The 15,634-nt window shown below is 42.3% G+C and overlaps 1 protein-coding gene across 1 annotated transcript in view; it reads right to left on the bottom strand.

The window, feature by feature from the left end:
• Positions 1-15,634, bottom strand: part of dscaml1 (Down syndrome cell adhesion molecule like 1) — a 462,975-nt gene that overhangs the window by 29,706 nt on the left and 417,635 nt on the right. The window contains exons 24-25 of the mRNA XM_078532812.1: positions 2,860-3,048; positions 970-1,257 (exon numbers count right to left, since the gene is read on the bottom strand). Of these exons, the coding sequence (XP_078388938.1) occupies positions 970-1,257; positions 2,860-3,048 (477 nt within the window). The remainder of the gene's footprint in view (positions 1-969; positions 1,258-2,859; positions 3,049-15,634) is intronic.

The following is a 15,634-nucleotide window of genomic DNA, read 5'->3' on the forward strand; positions in this document are numbered from 1 at the left end:
CCTTTCTTTTTAGATAAGTCTAATTCCCTTTTGAATACTATAATTGACCCTGCATCCACCAGATTCTCAGGCAGTGCATTCCAAACACTAGCCACTCGCTGCATGAAAAAATTTTTCCTCATATCACTACTGCTTCTTTTACTAATGACTTTAAACCTGTGCCCTCCCATTCTCAATTCTTTCAGGAGTGGGAACAGCTTTTCCCTTTCTCCCCTGTCCAGACCCCTCATGATTTTGAACACCTCTATCAAATCTCCTCTCAGCCTTCTTTTCTCTAAGAAAACAGTCCTAACTGCTCCAATCTACCTTCGTAACAAGTTCCTCATCCCAGGAACCATTCATGTGAATCTTCTCTGCACTCTCTCCAATGCCTTCACATTTTTCCTAAAGTGTGGCACCCAGAAGTGGATGCAATGCTCCAGCTGAGGCCGAACTAGTGACTTATACAAGTTCAACATAACCTCCTTGCACTCTGTGCCCCAAGTAATAAAGCCCAGCACACTGTATGCTTTATTAACTGCTCTCTCAACATGTCCTTTCAACTTCAATGATTTATGCTCTTTTACGCTCAGGTCCCTCTGCCAAAACCAAAACTAAAACTAAAATTAAAATCCCTTTAGAGTTGTATTCTTTATTTTATATTGTCTCTCTGTGTTCTTTCTACTAAAATGAATCACTTCACATCTCTCCACATTGAACTTCATCTGCCACCTTCCACCAACCTGTCTATGTTCTTTTGAAGTTCTACACTATCCTTTTCACAATGCTTCTGAGTTTTAGGGAAGAAACATCTGGAAGGAGCAATGTTGTGCTTCTGTGGGACAATCTAGGAGTGTGACAGGGAATTCAGGTCCCAGGTCACCGTGGTCCGCTCGCATGAAAGAACAGGTTTTTCAAGAGAGGCATGTTAAAATCTGACGGTTAAGAGTTAAGTATTCCATCCACACCCTACGGAAAAGACTAACTTACTTCCATCATAGTCAAGCGTGGCGAAGTGTGTCGTTTCGTTACCACATCCAGCGCTGTTGCAGGCTCTCATTTTCAACTCATACCAGGTGGCCTCGCGCAAGTCCTGCAGGAACACCTCGTTGGATAAGTTGGTTTTCAAGGTGAGCCAAGGCCAGGTGCCTTTGGGACGGTAGTCCATGACAATAGCCGTGATGGGGCAGCCGCCATTGTTCCACCCTTGGAGATTGAGCCTAGCATGGGTGGAGTTAATGTGGGTAAAGAGATGCTGGTCCTTGTTGAAAGCAGGTTCTAGAATGCGAAGCGAAAAAAGAACGAAATAAGCAGCACATTGACCAATATTCCTCGCTATCGCCTTCACGCTTTAAATTCACAAGCTATCTGTGTTGTTGTATGAAAGCATGATGCTAAAATCATTTGTTTAAAATGCTGGCTTCACAATCTAATCCTGAAGCTGTATTTTAGGTTATTGTGGGCTCCGGGGGTCAGGGAAATTGGCAAGTATTACAATGCTAGAATTGGCAAATGTGTAAAAATGAAGGTTTGCTGCGATGTTGAATTGTCTTTTTCCCTCACATCTCCTGGTTGGCAGCTTCCTATATTCCCAGTTTTAAACGCCAATCCAGATGGCCCCCAAATGCAAAAGCAGTTCTGTTCCCTTTGATTGGCAGCCTTGATCCACCCGAGGATGGAACCAATAACAGCTGGACGCCAGTCTCAGCACTGGGACCTGAACCAGAGTGAATCAGCAGCACCACCACCGTCACTGGTAGACACTGAACTCTAAATGCACAAGCTCAGCATTGACCTTTCTCAGTCTGTACCAGAGGCCACTGGGAGGGTTTGAGCAAAGCACTCATAAATAACTGTCATTTCTAATATTAAAATGCTGCACTTGAGATACTAAAAACACATATGTTGGTCTGGGGAAATCTATTTTATACCTTAACCAATTTTTTCTTCTCATTGTGAACCAGAGGCACATATCCTAGGCAGTGAAGTACTCAACTAAATTGGGTAATGTAAATGAAATGGTAAAAAGAGCGGACAGGCCTGAGGGGTCACGTCCACACATCTCTGAAAATGGCAGGACAAATTGATAAAGCTGTTAAAAAAAATAAAATAAAACAGATACTCGGCTTTATAGACGGATGCCTAGAGCGCAAAGGCAAGGAAGTTCTGCAAGATCTTCACCCGGTCACTATTCAGGCCTCAGTTGGAGTATTGCAACCAATCCTGGGCATTGCATGTTAGGAAGACTGTCATGGCCCAGGAGAGGACATTTACCAGATAATTACCAGGGATAAGTGATCTCGTTTATATGGAGAGACTAGGAAAGCTGGGATTGTTCTCCTTCGGGAAGAAAATGTTCAGGGAGATTTATCAGCATTCAAAATTTGGAAGCGTTTTGATAGAGTAAATAAAGAGAAAGTGTTTACACTGATGGGTGGGTCTGTAACTAAATGTCACAGATTTAGGGTAATTTGGAAATGAATCAGAGGATAGGTGAAGAGGATTTATTTTTTACAATGTGTTGCTGTGATCTGTAATGTGCTGCCTGAAAGGGTGATGGAAGCAGATTCAGTAGTAACTTTCAAAAGGGAAATGGATACATATTTGTTAAGGAAACACTTGCAGGGCTATAGGTAAGGGGCAGGGGAGTGGAGGGCTCTTTCCAAGAGCCAGTACAGGCACAACGGGCCGAATGTTCTCTGTTCTATGCTGGAAACCTCTAAGGTTCTTCTATGATTCTGAAGTCTTCCCTAATCGTTACTAATAGAGCAAATAAATTGTCTCAGGTCAGTTAGCATTTGTTTCTAATCTAGAAGATACAGCATTAGTTTCATCTCCGTGTTTTACACCTAAAATGATTATCCTTTTATCCTGACCCACCTCTGCCGTGAGTCTTGGCCTCAATAATCTCGCTAATGCGCCCAGCTCCGACACTGTTCTTGGCAGCCAGCTTCACCTTGTACCAAGTGCCACATTTGAGGTGGTCCAGTTTGAAGGAGCGCTCAGTGGGGTTGATGAAGACATCTTTCCACTCTTCACTGTTATCAACGGAATACTGCAGCACAAAGCCTGTCAGAGAAAAAATAGAATTGATGTCTCATTAGCTCTGCAAATTGAATTTCGAGCTGAACCTCGATATGTCAATCACTTTGAAGGACAGTTAGGATCCTGCTCAGGTTTATTGCATTAACTCTTTCCTCACCAAGAGTCTCTTTGCTTAGAGAAGTTCCCAATCATAGCCTACTGAAACTCCTTTGAAAAGTCATTTTTGAAAATGTATTGCTTGTGGCTGTGGGCATCAATGATGCCAGCACTTACTGTCTAACCTTGTGTGGCTCTCAAGGTGGTGGTGGACCTTTTTTTCACTCATGCACAGGATGTGGGCATCGCCAGCAGGGCCAGCATTATCGCCTGTCCCTATTGTCCTTGAGAAGGTGATGGCGTTCAGCTTTCTTGAGCCGCTGCAGTCTGCTAAGCGAAGGTGCTCCCACAGTGCCGTTAGGTAGGGGGGGGGTTCTAGGATTTTGATCCAGTAGCAGTGAAGGAACATTGATATATTTCCAAGTCAAGATAGTGTGTGGTTTGAGGGGGGACTTGCAGGTGGTGGTGTTCCCATCTTGTTCTTGATCTGTTGCCAACTGTGAAGTGAAGGTACTCCCACAGCACAGTTAGGTAGGGAATTGGCACTCCACCTGCCCAGTCACGATACGGCCATGCAGAATTCCACTGGGACACAGTGTTGCTTGCCGGGGCACTACAGGTCTCAGAAAAGTGCAAGTCAGAACTCACAAGAGCAGCGAATGATCCAGGTGGAGACTGACACCTATGTACAGGTAGCTTCAGCAACGTTCAAAATCTATACATGGTTCACAGCTTCATATCCCAGTGATAACTTTCTCCTGAAGTCATTGCCACATTTCACAGATTCCCCAGGCACTACCCCAACTGGCCGTTCTTCACAGGCTATTGGATTGTGATAGGTATCACACCCAAGGCCTCCCTTGATGCACACAAATACGCCCTCACTACTAGGGGTAAAATTCAATAGTGGGAGCAATGAATAACTATTCCCCTCCCTAGCCCAAGAGGGTTAGACTAGTAATAGTGAAGCTACTTGAACCCCAGCTTACAATGGCCTACTTAGACTACATTGGTGATTAAACCCAGGATTTTCCTGGTCATTATGATTTGGTTCTACATTGGACGGGGTTCGGTGAGTTTCCAATACAACGCATTTAAATAGAAGTAATGGAGGAATATCTGGTGCCAGAGAGAACTGTGAATACTATAGTTGTGCAACAGTTAAAGCCTGTGAATAAATTACACCAATGTGATTTGATTATATACTTTAATTCAATACAACTTGCTTCTACAGTATACTCTTTCACAGAATAACTGGATCTCCCAATTTAATCATTCAATAATGCATTTGCTAAGAGTCTTGGCCAAAAATCATTTCTCACCCAACCCTGCCAAAAAATAAACACTTTATTGCTGTTTGTGGGATGTTGCTGACACCAGTGGCTATGGTATAAGGCTATATAATAATGTCATGCCTTAATACATAGAAGTATCTATTTATTTCCAGTTTCCTCATTTTCCAACAAACCCATTTAAGTGTTAAGTCATGGTAACAATGGAACTTACTCCAAAAAAAAAATCAGAGAATGGTTTTTTGGAGGGACTTCAGGGTTGGGTTATAAAACTGACACACTGTGCCAAAATCTGTCAGCGATAGACTTGTGTAGAACATGCATCAGGTAAACAAAAGGGAATAGTAGGTTTGGAAAAACAAACATTGCGCAGGCAGAATCCGAGCTCCTCATTAGGCGTGCTCTGGGAACTGTTATAAACAAAGCTTTAAGCACTGCCAGAGTTGGGAACCACAAAGAACATTGTTCTCCACCAGTACATTTTATTTTCAAAAATATAAAGATGAGGAACTCTGTAGCAAGGATGCCATGTTGAGCAGGTAAAGGTCAGATTCTCATTTGTAGACAAGCCTAGATGAACAATGCGCTGGAGAGAGGGACAAACCCAGATTGAAAACCAGCATGGGGGGGGGACAAATCCTAAGTTTGCGATTTTTGATGCATCAACTTGTGGCTAGAAATAGTTGAAAGTGGTCAGATGTACGTGGGCTGCATGGGACAAACTAGTGGCGCTAAGGTCTCTATTCTTCACACACATCCTCCTTTTCTCCCTCATGCTATTATTTCAACCCCCCCCACCACCACCCCCCCTCGCTTTTCCACTCATTTTCCTTCCATCTGAATTCAAAGATGACAGGGTTGGGGACTACTTTACAAAATTACTGCCCTTCAAAAACACACTTCATTGGCTGTAAAGCTCCTAGAGGCACCTTGTGGTCGTGAAAAGGTGCTTATATCAATGGAAAGTCTTTCTCACTAGAGGAATGAGCTTTGACAGGATGAGAAACAATGGAAAAGTCGGAAGAAACCCTTGAGATGAAAAAAAATGTGTGCAGGGGCCCAAGTGCATCACAGCACCAAAATTATAAGGAGGCCAATCAGAAAGCAGACAAAGGGTGAGTTGGAAAAAAGAGAACTACAAAATGGAGGTTGGCAACTATCCCAGGACAATGAAACATCCTGGGGATCTGTGGGGTTGGTAATACCCCAGGGGATCTAATCAGAACTATCGCTGATTTAAATTAACAAAGGCAATTTAAAGCTTTTGCTCATCTAGATAGGCAGATAAACAGTAGCTTACTGGCATCACATAATTATAGCTACACATGTCCTTTGTTAACATGTATAATAAAGTATTAAGAAGTCAAAGAAACATTGATGAGTAATATTTCTGGAACAGGGGAAGGGTGGTAATTCACGATTAATTGCATTTTATACTTTGACAGGCAGGGGAAAGGTTGGTTGGCCTTACCTGACATTGATATGAGATCCTAAAGGGGGCACTGTTTGGCACCTTTTGATCTCCAGAGTGAAGCTACCTGACATGTTTCAACAATCTATTGGCACATGTGTTTTTGCCACCTTTTTACATCAAAGAATTTGAAAACGTTTGAAAACAGTGACGGAAATGTATGTTTGACAAATTCGAGCAGTGAAAATAAAGTCAGGTAACCCTGAAGTACAGAGTTTTCAAACACCACGCCAACTGGCATCCCTCACTGATGGTTCAGTGAGTGCACACGCTGCTTAATATAGACCCGTTATACCAACCAGGCTCCAACTCTGATTTGCCCTGAACCAGGTCAACCTGGGCAGGAGTTGGGACACTATAGGAAAGGAAAAGTAATGAAAGGAAAGAAAGAAAGAAAGAAAGAAAGAAAGAAAGAAAGAAGCGGGGGAGGGAGAAAGGGAGGGAGGGAAGGAAAGGAGGAAGGAGAAAGGAAAGAAAGGAGGGAGGAGAAAGGAAGGGAATGAAGGAAGGAAGGGAGGGAGGGAAGGAAGAAAAGGAGGAAGGAGAAAGGAAGGAAAGGAGGGGGAGAAGGAGGAAGAGAGGGAGGGAAGGAAGGAAAGGAGTTAAGGAGGGAAGGAAAGCAGGGAGGGAGATGGGGAGGATGGCAGGGAAGGAAGGAGGGGAGGGAGGGAGGGTGGGAGTTAAAATTATACAAACTGTGGACATATGGTAAGAGCAGAGTAGAGTGAGGGTAGCCTCGGTCTATAGCGCTAATCCCGCACCCATGGGATGAGTAATTTGCTGCTTAGGTTCACTCACATAGCTAAAGGGTAACTGTTACCAATGCATTTCCAACCGAGCAAGATTTGAGAGATGGCAAATTTGGGCAGAAGATTAAAATCAAGGCTGATGTCCCTCAAAGAGTTAATGATATAGATGCCAGCAGATCATTCGATAAGCTCTAAGTCTGGCTGTGCAGCAGGAACAAAAAACAATTTTTCTCATAATACATTCAGTTATTTTGAACATAATGGGACTGGAAATTGCATTCCATTTTACCACAGAGAGTGCGCACTCTTGGCGAGGGTGGGGGAGGGGAGTTATCAGCGTGTTGTGGATCTCTGCGTATCATTCTTGATGATGTTCATCTCTCTCGCTCTATGCCATAGATAAGACAGACAGGAGAAAGGTGAAGATTGGAGCTAAAGATGGCATTTCAATAAAACAGGAAAAAAATAATGATTTCCATTTACATTGATATGTACGAAAATCGGCCTTCAATGTTCATTGGTGGTAAACAGTACTACCCTCACATACAGCAGACACACACTCACTCACACACACTCTTTCTCATCTCAAAGAGATTATATTTGCATTGGTAATCAGCTGTTCTCTCCAGGCAGACCTCAGGGAAACACTGCAGCTGCACAAGCTGTTGCTATGTCAGCTGAAAATAACACAGAGGGAAGCAAGGTCCTGATTTAACATGGTCCAGTAAGCCACTATTTATTTGGATGGATCCATACATGGACTGAGCACGCATGCAAAACTTTACAGAATCCTAACTGCGGGCCTACCTTTGGTTAGATGCCAGGCCTCTACATGTAAACAGGTTATCAGTGGACTTTTTGAACAGTTTGCTGTGATCTCTGGATTCAATTGTAACTATTGGTCTTGAAAGTGCTGTCCTGAGAATTTCACCAGTTTTTGTAACCAACATGTCCTCTGTTCTCCTACCAAAAATATATTGCTGTAACAGGCCCTTTTGAAGAAGCGAGGGACATTCCTGGTCCAATAGAGGGGCAAGGAAAGGTGAAGACAGTGTGTCACTTTTAGAGTTGGTGATTTCTACTGACCAGCATTTGGACCACCTCCTGGGCTTCCAGGAGGTGTATTTTGGTAACGGAGTTATTTTCTGAAATTAAAGGAACGCAGTGTTATAAGTGGGACTGCAACTAGCATCAATATCTTTGATTGGGCTGTTTAGTGAATTTCCTTCAGGGTCCACCGCCCAGCGTTCTGAATAACTGTGTGAAAGCACACCCAACCATGGTACCACTCAAATGGAACTAACGGATGTCCAATGCTGGGCTACCACAATGAAAAGCAAAATCACATTATAAAAAAAATCTGTCTGAAATGGAGCAAAGTGTTTCATTGCACAATGAGTTATAAGGATGAGGAGCAAGTGTAACTGCCATTTTACATGCAGCACGATCCCAGAAATAACATTTGAGGTAAACGGTCAGGTCAGCTGCTTTTGACAATGTTGGTTAAGGGAGGAATTCCCTCTCTCCCCTTCTCTGAATTCGCCCACAATTCCTATCTTTTTGACTAATTTGTTTGGTCAAATGTCCTAATGTTTCCTCCTTTGGTTCGGTGTCTGATCTGTGTGCCAGTGAAGCACTTTGGGTTGTTTTACCCCAAATAGGGGCTATCTAAATGCAAATTGTTCTTGAGTGCGGGTAAGAGCATTAGTTAAGTTCCTGAGAGAACGTCCTGTTCTTTACAAATGGGCCATGAGATCTTTTAATTTGAACAACCAGAGCAAGTAGGTTTTCAGTATCTGTCTGAAACAGTTGGCAGGGCCTCATTCAGCACCTCACCTGAAGGACAGCAGCTCTATCAATACAGCACTCAACAACAACAACTTACTTCTATATAGTTTGGGGGAGACGGATGCGTAGTGATAATGTCACTGGACTAGAAATCGAGAGGCCCAGGCTAATGCTCAGGGGACATGGTTCAAATCCCACTGTGACAGCTGGTAGAATTTAAAATCAATTAATGAATCTAGTCTCAGTAATGGTGACCATGAAACGATCATCAACCGTTGGTAAAAACCCATCTGGTTCATTCGTGTCCCTTCGGGAAGGAAATCTGAATCCTTAACTGGTCTGGTCTACATGTGACTCCGTAACCATAGCAATGCGATTGACTCTTAACTGTCCTCTGAAACTGCTTAGCAAGCCATTCAGTTCAAAGGCAATTAAGGATAGGCAACAATTGCTGGGCTTGTTAGCGACGCCCACATCCCATGAAAGAATATATTTTAAGAAGTTCAATTAGAAGAGTAAAACATCTGAAGGTGCTTCACAGAGGGGTGATCAGACAGAAAGAGACACCAAGTCAAAAAAGGAACCTTTAGGACACGTGACCAAACCAGAGGTAGGTTTTAAGCAGTGCAGGAGTGAGAGGTGAAGAGATTTAGAAAGGAAATATCAGTGCTTATAACCTAGGTTTTTTTTTAATTTGTTCATGAGAAGATGGGAAGTGGGCGTTTTATTTATTGCCCTTGTTCAGAGGGCATTTAAGAGTCAATCACATTGCTGTGGGTCTGTAGTCATATGTAGGCCAGGCAGATTTCTTTCCCTAAAGGGCATTAGAAGGGTTTTTATGACAAGTGGTAATAGTTTCATAATTGTCAGATTTTTATTGAATTCAAATTTCACCATCTGCTGTGGTGGGATTTGAACCCAGGTTCCCCAGAATACTAGTCAGTTACAATACCACTATGCCACTACATCCCCTAGATGGCTGAAGGCACAGTTGTCAATAGTGGGGTAAAGCATGTGGCTTCTTCAGTACCAGCTTCGATTTGGAGCTCATGTTCTGTGGTGCGTTTTGAGTTCTCAGCCTCCTGACCCAGCGGTCAGAGAGCTATCAACTGGGCTCAGCAGAGCACTAAGTGCTGTATTTATTTAAAAACACACACAACCATAAAAACAAAAAAACTACTGCGGATGCTGGAAATCCAAAACAAAATGATTTCTTCTCCGCCGATGCTGCCAGACTTGCTGAGTTTTTCCAGGTAATTCTGTTTTTGTTTTGTTTTGGATTTCCAGCATCCGCAGTAGCTTTTAGCTTTTTGTTTTTATTACCAGGTAATTCTGTTTTTGTTTTACACACAAACATAACTTGCCTTAACCATCTCCCAAAGCACAAAACCTGGAGCTACCCATTTGTGTGTGTATATACCCAACCAAAAACAATGAAGACAAATTCCAATGCACTGCTGTTCAAGCACAAAACATGATGCATTGCTTTTGGTGGCTGTTTCTTGTGAAATCTGAATTCTATTCAAATTCCCCGTTGGCTGAGCGTTGATGGTGCCACCTTACAGATTTGCAGCGATGGCGATTATGATCTGAATAGTAAGTACAGTAACAAGATTTCAGAATGTTCTAAAGACTTCAGTGCGCTGAGAACTCAGCAGCTCATTCTTGTGCTGTTCATCTTTTAATGGCAAATGAAAATGAAAAAAATAACACCAGGAGAAAACAAATAAATGGGCACCTTTTATTTTAAGAAAGGACTGCTGGAAATACACAGCAAGTCAGTCAACAATCTAAAGAAAGGAAAAGGTTGATTAATACTTTGAGTGGAGACCCTATTTCAAACAGATGAAGGCTGGGGGAAGGTGTCTGCACTTGAAACATCTGTTTCATTATTTTCATTGCAAATGAACTGCACATTTTTGGAATTTTTTGATTTACAATTTTCCCTGTAGTGTGGTACAAACATTTAGGACACTTCTTAAAATGTACCTCAGCTGTCCTCATATCTCTTTTGGTTCAGTGTTAAATTTCGTTTGATAATCACCCCTGTGATAATATATCACTGTGTTAGAGGTGCGATATAAGTGTAAGTTGTTGTTGTCACTAAATAGTATACATCACTCAAAGCGCAATGAGAATTGAGACCTCCTCATTTATATCTGACTTGCAAAAGCCTCATGAGGCCATCAAAAATGGCATCCCCAGTTTGTGCTGGGTCTGGTTTCTGGGAAGACAGGAAAAAGGGGGTGAGCCTGGGTATCTTTTCCTGAACTCTATCTCGTGATCCATGCTGGACGGTAGACATCGGACAAGGATGGAATTGTGCTAGGTGATGATGCCTTATGTGGTTAAATAGCCAGATGATGCTCAACTGCACTGGCTCACGCATTAAGAATGCCCACTTGGACAAGGAGCTGTTGAAGCTCATGGGAAAACAAAACTTCAAGAGAAAGAAAGACTTGCATATACGTAGCACCTTTCATGACCACTGGACATCAGCCAATGAAGTAGTTTTGAGGTGTAGTCACTTTTGTAGGAAATGCAGCAGCCAATTTGCACACAGCAAGCTCCCAAAAACAGCAAAGTGATAATGGTCAGATAATCTGTTTTAATGATGTAGATTGAGAGATAAATAACTCCCCAGTTCGTCTCCAAAACAGCACCGTGGGATCTTTTACATCCACTGGAAAGGGCAAACCGGACCTCGGTTTAATATCTCATCCAAAAGACAGCACCTCCAACAGTGCACTGCTCCCTCAGTAGTGCACTGGAGTATCAGTCTTGATTTGTTAGCTCAGCTCCTCAAGTTGGACTTCAACCCACAATTATCTGATTAAGAGGAAAAAGTGCTAACAACTGACCCAGAGTTGAGACAGTAAGAGTCAGCACCTCAGCACATGAAGGTGTGAAAGGTGAGGCAACTGCAAAACAATGCATGTTTTGTGCTACAAATTGACTTACATTTTAATTTCCTTAACTAAAAAAAATACTGCCTCCACAACTTAATCCAGATGTTCTGTTATTGACTCTTTAAGGTTCTTGCTTTCTTTCACTTTCAGCGTTAAACGAATCACTAAATATGTATAAACAGGCAATAAAATTGTGTTTTTACATTCCATAAATCGGATCACAGAATTTAATACTTTGAAAATCAATAAAATCTGGAGATGATCTGTCATCCAGTTCTGCTCTGAGGTATGATCCATTCTCTCAATAGTCGCAGGTGCACTCAAATCAAGCTTAAACTTTCATCAGCTCCACCAATAGCCAATACCTCTACACCCAATCTACTCATTGTACCTGCATTTCTGATAGCGATTTGCCCAGAGTTGTGTTCTGAGTTAGGAAAGTCCTTATGGATTTTCTAAATTGGCTGACCAGGTTCTTAGAAACAGTGCCCACAAGGGACTCATCAGTCCTGATCTACATAGTAAAGGGAGTCCAGATGTGTGTCACCTGAATCAAATTAAATTGGCACCAATTGGCACTTCTCGCATGAAACAATATTTACTGCCATCTAACACTTTCATTTAAAAGGAATCTATGATACACACAATAGCAAAGCAGAAAGGTGATGGGTAAGAAAAAAAAATATCTGTTTTGATATTATGCTTAGTCTGTGGAAACCAAATCTGGTGATTAAGGAACATCTTTGAGGCCTGGGTTACAGGCTTTTCTAAGCCTGACAAACATCATATGCATAAGCTGGCCCCTATCATTCTTTCCATCTGTTCAATCAATACCTCACCCCAAGTTATCCAGTGATATTCTTATTCCACCAGGTCTAATAAAACACATCACAATTAGGGCTGATAGATATGAGTGTCAGTCCAATAACACTGGCTGCAGACAGAGCCAAGAGAATTGGCTGCTCTGACTGCTGTGTGTGTGAATGTGATAATCTTTAGACAGAGCAGGGCACAAACAAAATTGTGCGCCTGTTTCAGGGTATATATTCCCTTTCATCCCCTTAGCTTTCTATAAACCTAGAAAACAAACCCATGACCTCTTGACTGTAGCTTGAATGCTACACTCGGCTATAGAGTTTAGGCCTGCCATTTCTCTTCTGCTCATTTCCCAATAAAATACAGACCAAAACAGCAACGGATAAGTCCAGTTGATCCGGAAGCCAAATTGTTAATGAGCTGTTCAAAATCAGTTTGCATTTCCTTCGGTATAGAGGATTGAGGGGTGATCCAACCTAGGTGTTTATAACTTTATAAGAGTTTGATAGGATAGATATGGGGAATCTATTTCCAATGGTGAGGGAATCAAGGGGGCATAATCTTAAAATTAGAGCCACAATATTCAGGCATGAAATCAGGAATCACTTTTTTACGGACTGGAAATCTGGAACCCTCTCCCCAAAAAGGGTGTGGATGCCGAGGCAATGTGAGCCTTTAAGGCTGAGATCGATAGATGTTTGTCAAGTAAGGGTATCAAGGGATATGGAACACAGACCAAAAAATAACAGAGTTGAGATGCAGATCAATCGTGGTGCATTCTTGAGGGGCTGAAGTGCCTACTCCTCTTCCTATGTAAAGACTACTTACTATTCTTAATGTCACTCTGTTACTGATCAGTACAATTAAATATAAATTTTCAGTCACACCTCTAGTGAATGGGAGTCAATTCTGGAGTCAGCCGCTATCTTAGTAGCTCGCTGGGTCTGCGGCCCATGCTCCAGCTGATCTTCCAAAATACCAGGAACACCAAGGGTTAAGTGAAGCTCAATTCATTCCATAGGAATGTAAACACTAACAGTATAGTTGCGCTGAATATCCTTGTAATTGTATTTAAGTACAGTCATCTCCAGTTAAAATGCAATAGTATAGTATATTAGAAAAGATACAGGCACTGTGCTGAATCAGTGCATCAATGGACTAAACCCTTTCCATTAATGTTCAGCTGTGATTTATCAAAACCTCACATTGGCACTCATTTTCTACATACAACACCCTATATTATGTTGTCACATATTTGTGACACTTTTGTGTGAACCTTTTCGATTGTAAATTCTTGTGTCCAAATTGATAATGAAACTGTCTACATAAACTTTCACATTGCAATTACATCTCCCATCACAGCACCTCAGCCTTTATGCCTCCTATTATAGCTGGTCCTCTGAGCTTGACTAATGTTGTATCACACTTGGTGACCCCACTCCCCACCACCCCCACAACACTCCCACCCATGGCTAGAGATGCAATTTCAAAAGAGACAAAAATAAACTCTCGGTCGATTCAGGGGGAAGAATCGTAAGAAATTTCTCGCTAACTGTCCAAAGGCAATCGGAAAAAATTCATGGGGACCACCCCAATGAAGTGGGGAAAGGTTTCGGGGAAGATTTTAACACACAGAAACTGGGTGAAGGGCGGTTAAAACACAGTGGGAGATTTACCCATCCTTTGCCAAGGATTTTCATTGCCATTCCATCAAAGTAGTGTTGGTCAAACAGGAGTGTGACTGAGGAATTTCTTATCTATATCTATATCTCCTAGCATGCGAGGAGGCAAACTGGCTACAGAGTTATCGAAATGGGCCCAACTAATATCTAGCTTTAGGAGGTTACAGCATTCCTTGTTATTTATTGGATTGTCCTAGCAATTTGTCGCAGTATTCCGTGTCTTTGCCATAGCTTTGTGGCACTGATTGTCAACCTTTAGAGACTCGGCACTACAACACCTACACTTCCTTCCCACTCAAGAGACTTTAGTGAAGAATGCTAAGTGACCGGTGTTGGTACCACCCAATACATTTATTGACTTTACATGTCATCTGCCAGATATTGGCCCATTTCCTCTCCTGTCTGGGTGGTAACTTTTTCACATCCAGGGTTTTAAGACCAGTACAAATCCTTGTGTCATCTGCAAACTCACTGATAGTTCGCTGAATGCCTTTACCCAGATAATTAATATGATAGTGAATAGCAATGGTTCTAACACAGATTACTGCAGGGCTCCACTAGTAACCAGTTTCCAAACACAAGTATGCCATTAATAACAATCCTCCACCCATGAGAATGAAGGCAATGTCTTATCTAGCCCAGGGTCTGCTGTCCTATCCCACATGGCTCTCTCTTGCAAATTAACCTATTGCATGGCATCTTCTTGACAGCCTTTCAAATATCCAAATATGCTATGTCGACAGGCCTGCCTTCCTCCTAGAGTTGCCAACTCTGGTTGGACATATTCCAGGAGTTGTGATCACATGAATTCCTGCCTCCAACTGCCCTTCTACCACACTCAGGCCACTGGTTGCCCAACAGGCCTTTCCATTTTAAGACTGAGGCGAGGAGAAATGTTTTCTCTCAGAGGGTCACTGGTCTTGGAATTCTCTTCCCCAGAAAGCAGTGGAGACTGAGTCACTAAATATTTTTAAGGCGGAGTTAGATTCTTGATTGACAAGGGAGTCCAAGGGTATAGGGGTAGACAGTAAATGGGAGTTGAGACCATAGTCAGATTAGCCACGATCTTATCAAATGGTGGAGCAGCCTGGAGGGACAGGGTGGCTAATTCCTGCTCTTGATTTGGATGTTTGAGTGGAGACTAGTCTTCGATTCCTGGAGGCTCCAGGGCAGTCCGGGAGGGTTGGCAACCCAACTTCATCCGCTAACCAATAAATGTCTCGAGGAATTCAACTAGGTTGGTGAGACACAACCCTCTTTTCCTCAGGAGCTTCTATTTTCCAACCAACCCTACTGCTGCAACAGATTAGCTATTCAATGGAGGTGCTCCAAAAAGGAATATTTGCACTGAATTTGCAACCCCTTTCAGTGTTGAAAATTAGTCACAAATATCCTGGTCTAGCAAAGACTTCCTGATTCCTGTTCTCTGAAGCTTCTGTCGCGTGCTGCCAAATTGATTCAAGCCTCCATCATTAGTCCTCTGGACATTTCCCTTACTTTAACACAAAGCAGTGGTTGTAGTTACTCATTGATTGGCTTAAGTCTATGAAAAGAGATCCTTATTTAACTGACTCCTATGGGAGCTCTCTGAAATGTTCAGCTTTATACTGGATTACCAGAGTGCTAGGAAAAGAAATGTGCCTCACATTTTACAGGATATTCATCAAAGAGTAAACAAGGACACTTAGAGCAAGGTCGTAAACTCCTTCAGTAAAGGGAATTACTATAGAACCATCCTTATCATTTTGCCTGTTGTGTGGCACCTTGCCAAATAGCTTTTTGAAAATCTAAACATACGATGTTCACC

Source organism: Cetorhinus maximus, chromosome 2 (genome assembly GCF_964194155.1).
Source record: "Cetorhinus maximus chromosome 2, sCetMax3.hap1.1, whole genome shotgun sequence".
NCBI classification, from domain to species: domain Eukaryota; kingdom Metazoa; phylum Chordata; class Chondrichthyes; order Lamniformes; family Cetorhinidae; genus Cetorhinus; species Cetorhinus maximus.